The sequence below is a fragment of the Salvelinus fontinalis genome, chromosome 32 (genome assembly GCF_029448725.1).
Source record: "Salvelinus fontinalis isolate EN_2023a chromosome 32, ASM2944872v1, whole genome shotgun sequence".
Lineage (NCBI taxonomy): Eukaryota > Metazoa > Chordata > Actinopteri > Salmoniformes > Salmonidae > Salvelinus > Salvelinus fontinalis.
The window spans coordinates 35,644,976-35,656,008 of record NC_074696.1 but is presented as its reverse complement, the minus strand read 5'-3'; the positions used below and the strand labels follow the sequence as shown (position 1 = coordinate 35,656,008).

Here is an 11,033-nt window from a genome sequence, read left to right as displayed (position 1 = left end):
TGAGCCGGCTCACTGAAAAGACTCGGAACGCGGGTAAATATTCCACTAAATTCGTGATGTCACAAACGGAGTTGTGCCAAAAAGCAATCCACTGCAGAGCTGTGTGGTATATATATAGATATATTTATTTGATAAGTTAAAACATAATACAACCAAACATGCATGTAAAATTATCGAGAATTACATAAAAAAAGTTTGAATTGTGGTCCTCTTAAAAAATGGCTCAAAACATTTACGAACAAATAACATTGTAGGCCTAGGCTACGCAGTAGATCTAGCGTACTAGGCATACTTAGGTTACAGATATATTAATGAATAACAATTTTAACTTGTGTTGCGCACAAAAAGCAAACAAACAAAACATGTTACTGATGGAGATAGAAAGTCTCAGTCGGCTTCGGATGAAGTTGAGGCATTTGGGGCTGGAAAGGCAGTCTAGGTTCATCGTAGGTTCAGTAGAGAGGGCATTGATGGGACAGGCAAGGATAATCAATGACAATCTGACAACAACAAAAAAGGTTAACAACGCACCACACCTGCTTCTCGGAATGGTCAGTCGTTCCATTAGAGCCGCTCCTCTGGTACTGGTCCTCCATTGCCAGGAATGTAGCACTCACCTGGGTGATGCCACAGCTGCTGAAAAGCTCACGAAAAGATACCACATCTTGGAAGTGGTTAGGAGCATTCCCTGAACTTCATCTGCTACCCCTGGACACAGCATGCAATCCTTGGTGTAATACTTCCAAATGGATTAAACAAAACGCCACATGATTTGAATTCAAACAGCCAGCTAGCTAGCTAGATATCAAGTCAAAATATATACTTTAATCACGATCCTGCGTATCTGAGTCAAGGCAGGATATAGTGATTAAACCCTAGAGCAGCCTGAAATCAAAACAAAAATACGCTTTAAAAAAATTATAAAATATTTATTCAGAGCTCCTATGCCTATTTGTGTCCCTTACTTTTTGCCTCATGACAACATCAACAGAAAATATTTTCAGAACTTTTTGCCAACACAAATCCTATTATTAGAATCATATTGATGGTCAAGACAATACATGGAAGAGATTAAGCTGTGTGAGAATTTGACAATTATACTATTTTATTCAGTTCCTACATTAGTGAGAGCAGATGTTTATCGTCTTTATACACACAGTATGTGACATATAATTATGCTATAAGGCCCGAGGGGGTGTGGTATATGGCTAATGTAACCGATGTGAAATGGCTAGCTAGGTAGCGGTGGTGCACGCTAGCAGCCTTTCAGTCGGTGACGTCACTTGCTCTGAAACCTCGAAGTAGTGGTTCCCCTTGCTCTGCAAGGGCCGCGGCCTTTGTGGAGCGATGGGTAACGATGCTTCGTGGGTGACTGTTGTTGATGTGTGCAGAGGGTCCCTGGTACGAGCCCGGGGCAAGGGAACGGACGTAAAGTTGAAACTGTTACACTAACATACCACAGCTAAGGGCTGTTCTTAAGCACCCTTGGCTGTGGTATATTAGCCATATACCACAAACGCCCAAGGTGCATTATTGCTATTATAAACTAGTTACCAACGTAATTAGAGCAGTAAAAATACATGTTTTGTCATACCCATGGTGTACAGTCTGATTATTTATTTTTTTAACCTTTATTTAACTTGGCGAGTCAGTTTAGAACAAATTCTCATTTTCAATGACAGCCTTGTTAACTGCCTTGTTCAGGGGCAGAACGACAGATTTGTTGATATTCAGCTCGGGGATTCGAACTTGCAACCTTCCGGTTACTAGTCCAACGCTCTAACCACTACGCTACGCTGCCGATTTACCACGGCTGTCAGCCAATCAGCCAACCCAGTTTATAATACATATTGCAAACACATTTTAGACTTTTGTCTCTGCAATACTGCGCACTACGCAGCAAGAATGAGATATGACGCTCATGAACACTACCAGTATATTAACACCTGCAGTTCAGTACTCCAACCACTTGTGTCCTCATGAAGATTAACTTCACAATCATTTAAGGTAGCTGCTTTTTTTTTATTAATTCGCAAATTTGCAGAGTTTTTTCCCCCAGTTTTTCTGAAATATCTTTGGTTGGCATATTATTCAACATGTATTTTATGAATGTAACTTGGTGCTTGACATCTAAAAAATGGTTTTCCCCTGTGGCTAATGCAGATCGTGACATCATTGTTTACAGAATGTGGTAGAGGAAGTGGAGTAAGCGAAGTCAAGATTGCGAAGAGACCGTGGAATGTAAATATCATGCCCGTTGTCAGCCAGCGAAGCTCGTGTACAAGTCGGTCAGTATCTTTTCGTTAAAATCTCAATTTGCTCTTGATTAGACCAACACCTGTCTAAATTTCACGACGTTTTTGCCAATTTACGCTGTCAACTGGCTTTGATGGTAAGTTGTTGTATTTTCTGCTGGTCAGCTAGCCAGCTAACAAGCTGCCACCATCATCAAGATATTTGTTGCACGGTAGTGATGGGCGCTACCAACTTCTGAGCGTCAGCACGAGGGTATAACGTTAGCAAGCTATGGTCAGTAGCCAGTTCTGGTGTCACTTGACAGATGCAATATCGGCTTTATAGTTCCGTTCTCAGTATTTTGTCAAACCCAGGGTCAGGAAGGAGATGTGTTGTTGGAGAATAACTTATTATTTCACGGACTGATCACTGATCTTTTTCTTGCAGGTCTGGTACAATTTAAGAATATGGTTACTCGCATTCTGGGACGACAAGAACACAACCATGCCGCGTTAATATCCTAAAAACCTACGAGTCATTCATGTCACAAGGCAAGGGACAAGCTTGACTAGCTCCATCCCGCTCTTCACTTGTTTTCGCTGTAGCTTTTCTGTCAGTCTTCAATTGGTATATTCCCTTGTATCGTCAGGAAAAGCACAACTTTTATAACTAGTTAGATAAGTTTTGCCTCCCCCCCAAAGATAACTTTGCTCTAGTTTGCTGCTGTAGAAGCTATCAAACCTATTTGTCAGGGAGCTGTAGGTAACGTTAATGGACAGCGGCAGTGCTGAAAATGATCTATAAGGTATTTGTTGTTAAGTTTTAAATGTGTGTATATATATTTTTTGTGTTAAGATCATTATTTATTTTTTGTTAGAGGAAAGCTTGTAGTTTTACACTTGCACTAAATTTACCAGAAGCCCATGTGCAATGTCGAAAATATAGCCTATTTGTTATGACATCCCACACTTGAACTGAAAGAAAATGTGGAAGTAGTTATTTAAGGCCATATGAAATCCACTCTCTCTTACAGTCTGTATGACATAAAACAGACAGAGCGACTGTGGATTCTGCTGTAGCCGTCCATCAACCCCGTCTTGCAAACTAAGGACACTGTTACTCAGGAATGCCAGGGAACTGATCGTCAAGATTTCCTTCAAGTTTCACCTATAAGGTCACTGCCAACTTTTAAATCTGTGAATATACTTAATGTAAAGGGCTGAGTTTGTTTTTCTATTCTTATACAACCTAAGCCTGAAGTAGTCTTTACCGACGACTTGGCCTTATTTTCAATTGATTAAGTGCTACATTGAACATTACCCAGCTATGGCGGATTCTGGCTCAGAGATAGTTGGAGGAGATCTCCTGAGCGTTGTCAAAGATGACTGCTCTCTGACAGAGGCCATTTCTAAAGAGGGCGGCCTTACAGCAGGATCGTCTGCGGCTAAAGAAATCCATGAAGCAGAGCCCTTGGACCATGAAGACTCCACCAAAGACCCATCAGTTAAGACCCCAGTTATGGAAGCAGAAGGTTTTGAAGGATACAGGGAAACCTCACTCACACCAACCACCACGTGTGCGGCCATGTCTGAAAACGGCACGACAGAAGACGCTCGATCCACCCTGCAGAGCCAAACTCTGACAGAAGGGAACGGGGAGAGCTCAGTGGCCACATTTGGAAGGTCGGACGAGTATAGCCAGTCAGCTACCACCGACTCCGCCTCCTTCTCCATCCCCAGCCTAGAGTTCTTTGAGGGGAACGATGAGCCATTGTCATCCTACTCTGCCCTGGGCATCGAGGGCAGCTCCCTGTCTGCCGACGTCCCCTGCCTGGCCGACGATGTCCTGGTTGGCGTCGCTGCTGCCGCAGCCACAGGAGGGGCCGCCCCGGACCTAGAGCCCATGATGCCGGCCTACTACTTTGTGAAGTGGATCACCTGGAAAGAGAAGAAGACCCCCATCATCACACAGAGTGAGAACGGGCCCTGTCCCCTGCTGGCCATCATGAACACCCTGTTTCTGCGCTGGAAGGTAAAGTCGGACTGTAGAACCAGCTAGCTGGGACTAATGGGGTCCGTGACTACGCATCTCAATCGTCTTAAGTGGCTTTAGGACTACTTCATCTGCACTGATGTCAAACCATATGATAAGGGAAAGCACTATATTGGAGGACTATTGGGGGATGTTGCATTCACTGGTCCAGATCGGTGCAGATCAAAGAAATGAGCCAAGAGAGGAAGCCACTTTAGGCTATTGAGATGCACTTTTACTATTGAGGGACTTCAGTGGCCGCATTTGACACACTGAGGATGACACGTCCGAGGTGTGTAGGCAGGCCAGAATTAGTGATATGACACTGGAGGGAGGGAAGTTTCTAGAGGCAGGAATTACAGGTTCATGTTGTGGAGCTTTATTAAAAGAGGACAGAGGACTTCTGAATCCTATAATCTTGTATGTACTATCAACATGAAAGCAGTCTGTCGCTTTTCAAATCAAGCAACGCAGAATTAAAGTTTATGAAGGGCAGCATGTCTGCGCCAGAGAATCCATTTTCTTTGTGACAATTTACATTTATTTTGACATTTATTTTATTGGGGGGTTAGAGGTACAATATTCCAATTCATATATAATTTCATATTCACTTCATATTACATTTCTTCCACATATATTTATTTCACTCAGAAGAGAAAAAGCCCTCCCCATACCACCCATTCCCGTGGGCCTGAAAGTAAAAATATACAAATAGGTATATATATGTGTGTACGTGTTGGGCTTTATAGTTTGTTTGTTTCTGTGTGTGTTAGGCTTTAGCTGAGATCGTTCTTCAGAGTCAAGTATATTTGTCCAGGCCCCGATTTTTCCTTGACCAGCACCATTTATTCTACTGTTATAACTTCCAATAATATCTGTATCCAACTTCACAGAATCTGTTGTTAAACGAACATGGATCAAGGAAAGGGCTTATGAATCAAAATCGTGTGTGTGATTTGTCCCCAGGCTAAGCTACCCGCCCAGACAGAAGTTATCACCACAGAGGACCTGATGGCTCACCTTGGTAAGAAACATGGGAGTGTATTATCTGAACTTTCATACAGACTTTAACACTGAAGCTATTGTAATTTTCACACATTTACACTGAGGTTGTCACTGGCATATGAAAATGCAACCAATGCATGAAAGTACAAGCAACAAAAGAGGTTGCATATTATCAGTCCGTAAACAAAAGATCATCACTGGCCCTATGCTCCAGGAGCCAAGGACTTAAGTCATTGAAATATCTAGGAGATTTGAAAATCTGTAAACTCTGACCATTACCAAAGGGGAATATATTAATACACACATTCCTGTTTGGTCACTGACTGTCTGAGAACCACATTATCGTTTTACTCCCATAATTTGTCTTTCTGATGTTTCTGCCACAGGAGAGTGTGTATTGTCTATCAAACCCAGGGAGAAGGCTGAGGGAATGGAGCTCAACTTTCAGCAGGTAAACTCACCTCTGTATTTAACACACAAACACAGCAGGTAAACTCACCTCTGTATTTAACACACAAACTCAGGCCGGTGTCTGTCCACTTACTTGACACTCACTTATGTGTGTTGTCAGAGCATTTTTCTGTAGCTGTGCGCATGCGTGTGTTTCTGCAGGTGCTGTCTTATCTATTTTGTAGCTGTGTGGCACAAAATCGTTTGTGTGGTTGAGACTGAGTCATTTTTAAGGGGAAGCGGAGTTCACTGCAGAGGCAGAAGCCACGCAGGGGGCTGTTCTAACAGTAAAATCAGCTGTGTCATCGATGCTAAGCCTCACCGGCTGCCACTACAGTACAAGAATAAGGAGCTTAGGGAACAAGGATTAAAACATACTATACTGTACCAAGGTGGTAAGATGGTGCCTGTGTGGGTGCAGCTAATTAACTTAATGATGTGGTCATTAGCAGCTTTTTAATAGAAAGTGACTTACAGTCAGCCCATTCTATCCAGTATGTGTGGCTGATTGCAGGAATCAAACCAATTGTCCTTGGTGTTGTAAGCACCACGATCCAACCACCTGGCTCTGACACTTGAAGCTCAATTAGATGTGCTGTTTCGACTGGACAGCTTTTGTTTTCTGACATCAGAGCTGTGGGTGTGTATAACCACAATCTGGTTCATTATTCATGGCTAAGCTCAGAGGATTGTAGTTTGCTGCTCGACAGTGATAAAGAAACTATAGGCAAAACCGATGTGGACAGGTAAGATTGAGTGCCGGTCTCTTAGAAGCCCTTGTGAATTTTGTACTACAAGATTAACCCGCACATCCACTTTGCCTTATCGCACATCAATCTAATTTCCATACCGTACATGTCACTGGAACCGTGGTGTGAACCATATGAGGAATCAATCTAGGAACAGCTGATACTGGCCTTCTGTGCAATCAACTCTACGTTTTATGCCAGTACGATTCCATTCCAGCTCAAAATATGAATTCAAAAATACTTGTAGAAAATGGTCTGATCTTCAATTCATGAAGTTACTCTTCATTCAATCTCTGAATCGACTGTAATCGAAACAGAACTAACCCCCAACCCTGGTTTCCAACTCAGTTTCCAACCTCTGTAGTTTTATGATATGTATTTTTTATCTTTGATTCTGCAGAACATGAGCGATGCCATGGCAGTTCTGCCAAAGCTGTCCACGGGCCTTGATGTCAACGTGCGCTTCACGGGCGTGTCAGACTTTGAGTACACGCCAGAGTGTATCGCCTTTGACCTGCTGGACATCCCACTCTACCATGGCTGGCTGGTGGACCCTCAGGTAAGTGATATTTGTAGAACACGTGAAGGTAAAAGCCCTCCTTTCACAATTAATGCCCCAAATCCCTTGTTTTGGGCATCAGTTTCAAAATATATTCTTTCTCCAGAGCCCTGAGATGGTGGCAGCGGTGGGAAAGCTAAGCTACAACCAGCTGGTAGAGAAGATCATCGACTACAAGCATTCGGCCAACAGCAGCCGTGTCAGTGAAGGTACAAGACTTTCCAAATCCTTACTTCACATACATGTGAGTTGTCACTAACCCATGTCCTGGTGAGCTACACGTGGTTCAGACTTAAATTCAAACCCAGTTCTAATAAACAGGTTTTATTTACGAGGGTCTTGATGGGAAGTTGATCATATAATCCCAATTGCATTCTGTACTCTCTCCCCCCTCTTTCTCACAAGCATACATGTTCACTTGGCCATTTCCTCTGTAATACAACCATTCTCCTTGCTTTATTATGCCTCTACTTCTCCATCTCCGTGCTCTCAGGTTTGGTGGCAGAGCAGTTTCTGGAGTCCACAGCGACCCAGCTGTCGTATCATGGACTTTGTGAACTCAACACTACAGTCAAGGAGGGCGAGCTGTCTGTGTTCTTCAGAAACAACCACTTTAGCACCATGATAAAGCACAAGGTGCGTGTGTTTGTGTTTACCAAGGGCTCGATCTATAGGGTGTAACATATAGAACCTTACAGGTAGAAATGTAAAATATAGAACAGACTGTATTCAACATGAGGCATGTAGCCTGTTCTGTAACGTTCCCTCCTCAGGTGCCCTGCAGTAGCATAACATTCTCTAAAATGCTGCTCACTCCCCCCCAGTGAATTACTTTTGACCTTGTGACCCCACAGGGCCACCTGTACCTCCTGGTGACAGACCAGGGCTTCCTGCAGGAGGGGGGGCTGGTGTGGGAGAGCCTGCACAATGTGGAGGGTGACGGCAACTTCTGCGACTCAGACTTCCGCCTGTGCCACCCGCCCCAGAGGAGCGTCCCTGTGACACAGCCCGAAGACCTCACGCCCCAGCAGCAGCAGAGACAGATCGACCAGGTCAGTGACCCCCCCCCCCCCCCCCACTCCACCACACAGCTTCGCCAGTTTCAGTTTGAGGATACCTGTTATTTGAGAAGCACCCAGATGCAGTGGGCAGTATCTAATGCACTACTGAGACAATCTCCATATCTTAAGCTGCATCTAGATACTTATTAAGGTTTTTTTATAGGTAGAACTGCAACGCTGTCTAACTTGATCCTAACTTGAGATCTCTATGTACAGGAAATCATGCATTGCTATTAAGGATTTCAGCCTCTCTGCACATTTCCATGACTACACATTCACTCACCCTGTGGTGTATGCTTGGTTGCCAGGACTACCTGGTGGCCATGTCTCTGCAGCAGCAGCAGGGGGTGGCCCCGGGGCCCCTCAGTGACCTGGACTTGGCCAGACAGCTGCAGGAGGAGGAGTACCAGCAGCAGCAGCAGCAGCAACAACAAGGAGGTCCCTCCCAGGCCCCAGCACAGCAGGTAACCAACCACACTGTCTGGGCATATACTAGAAGGAAAGAGAGTGTACTCTTTAGGCTTTGATTCAATACTTCAACAGTATGAAAGATAAATACAATACACCAGCATAGACCAGTGGTATTCAAAGTTGAGGGGGAACTGCAGTGGGGTCGCCATATTTATTTTTGTACAAATTTTAAGAACTAAAATGTAAAAGTAAAGATTATTGTATGGCATAATATACAAATGTTTTTGAGAAAGATTTGTAACTGAGTAAATGTATTTATTTGTTTAATTTGGATAAGCGATGAAAATGAATTGAAGGTTATTTCTCGACGTAAAAATCTAAATTGTCAGATTTTAAAGATTTGTCATTAGATTTGGGGTGGGGTCGCGAGAAATTATTGCGGTAAAAAATGGGGTCCCTAGAAATTCTGGTGGAAAAGTGGGGTCCCTGCTGTAAAAGGTTTGACCACTGGTATAGGCGATTGGTAAAGAAACAGTGCCCACTGGTGCTTTTTCAATTACACAACAATTTATTTGAGCAGAAAACACATTCTCTCACCACAGTGCATTATTGTATTTTTCTGGTACTTATTTTCTGTTATCTTTGATTCACATCTGCTGAAGAAGTCCCCTTGATCATCACAAACTATCTACATAGAAGCTTCTCCACTTCCTTACTCTATGACGGTTTGTTTTGCTTCCAGGTGAGAGGTCAAGCGGCGGCCCAGCCGGGAGGTTCTAGGAGACGGGAGAAAAAGGATGATTCGGACTGTGCCATATTATAGCAACACCTAACCTTACCCTAGTCTCCATGATCTCCCTATGATTTTAGCCTGCCCTTCTTTGCATTAAGCCAACCCCTAACATATATATATATATATATATATATATATATATATATATATATACATACATACACACACACACACACACACACACACACAGAGTTAGGGGATTGTGCCCCTGCCAATCAATGCCAAACCCACCCCTCACACTTAACCTAACCTCGAGGTTGAACCTCACTCACTACCACCGCACCTTGCACCCGTGGTTTCCTTTGAACATCCAGGCCAGAAGGTGGCAGTACTAGTCACGCTTTCCAAAACAATAGAATAGAATATAAATGTCAACTGAGGCACCAGACAGGAAATCCCTTGCAGTTGGTGGGTTACAGCAGCTGAGTTGTCCAAGACCCATTACAACCCAGGTAGAGTCATGAAACACATCTGTAACAAAAAGCTAAGGTCTAAATTAAAGGGCAGTCACTACAGCTCAGACCAGATGATGTACTTTAAAATGGATACTGCAGCTTTTTAAATTGTGTATAGTAGATGCAAAAAAGTTTGGTTAAAATTAGAGCACAAAGACACCCCCCCCCCCTCTCTGCTACACTCTTTTGCCATCCTCACAGCCTTAGAAAGCCCGGTTTTTAAGCGAACTCTGGGGAAGTCGCCATCTGCATTTACGCCATGGTGGAAACTGGAGTACATTCCTGTCCAATACAGAACGGTGCACAGTTATGCCTAGCTCGAGGGCCGAGACGAGGATTCTGCAAGCCCAAACAAAGATATGGCTTTGAGGGCTGCGTTCCCAAAGGTCCTATCTGCTAGACTAAGCATTGGCCTTACTTTCCCTGCCCTATAGTGTACTGTGCTGTAGTTAGTAGCAGGGAGGAATTATGCAAAAGGTGAATGGATAAGGACAGTGAAGGTGTTCTGCTGGGGCATCTGTTATGGACGACTTAAGACCAGTAAGAGAAGTCCCATTAAAGGTCCAATGCAGCTGTTTTAATCTCCATTTAAAATTGTTTCTGGGTAACAATTTAAGTACCTTACTGTGATTTATTTTCAGTTAAAATGGTCAAAAAGAAACAAATAGCTTCTTAGCAAAGAGCCATTTCTCAAGCAAGAATTTTGATAGGACTGTCTGAGTGGGGAGGGGAAAACTAGCTGTTATTGACAGTGGTTTGGAAGTTTGATGTCACCAGGCAAGCCAAAACTTTCTCATCACAAAATGACATTTCAGGCGGTCTTTTCAAATAGCCCTTACACTAAAACGGCGTTATAATCTTTCAGAATTTCACAATATTATTCCAACCTCAGTGTGGAAATATATATAACACAGGAAAAGCACGTTGACTGCACTAGATTTTTAAGCAAACCTGACACTTGAACCAACTATAAGAAGTCTGCATTTGATTTACAGTACTTAGGAACAAAGGCCAGTTCAGGCGGTTACTGCCGTTTTTCAAAGGTCGGATATACAAGCCCTTTTGAAGTAGCTTTAGGGTGGAGGGGCTTTTAGTAACGCTACAGTACTAGACCACACCTTGACGCCAAGTCTTAATCTTCGCCACTTAATTTGTATTTAATTTGTCATGTCAGTAAAGGAAAATCTAAAACTGTCATGGTGTCCAATGACTCATTTATTGTCTGGTGAATGTAATTATTTCACATAATCGACTCATACAACCAATATGTGATAAAACCAGCTC

At 43.2% G+C, this 11,033-nt stretch overlaps 1 protein-coding gene across 8 annotated transcripts; it reads left to right on the top strand.

The window, feature by feature from the left end:
- The first annotated feature begins 1,963 nt into the window (after nt 1-1,963).
- Nucleotides 1,964-10,944, top strand: LOC129831183 (ubiquitin carboxyl-terminal hydrolase MINDY-1-like). Of its 8 annotated transcripts, none has more exons than XM_055894284.1 (11): nt 1,964-2,007; nt 2,186-2,392; nt 2,683-4,266; nt 5,233-5,290; nt 5,658-5,722; nt 6,871-7,029; nt 7,136-7,238; nt 7,523-7,665; nt 7,884-8,081; nt 8,399-8,554; nt 9,244-10,944. In XM_055894284.1, exons 3-11 carry the CDS (start codon nt 3,562-3,564, stop codon nt 9,322-9,324), a joined length of 1,668 nt encoding a protein of 555 aa, XP_055750259.1. In that variant the 5' UTR covers nt 1,964-2,007; nt 2,186-2,392; nt 2,683-3,561; the 3' UTR covers nt 9,325-10,944. The 8 variants fall into 8 exon arrangements, with proteins under 8 accessions (XP_055750259.1, XP_055750258.1, XP_055750257.1 ...); XM_055894283.1 differs by having other exon boundaries at nt 1,972-2,007; nt 2,164-2,392; XM_055894282.1 differs by lacking the exon at nt 1,964-2,007 and having other exon boundaries at nt 2,015-2,288.
- The last annotated feature ends 89 nt before the right edge of the window (nt 10,945-11,033 follow it).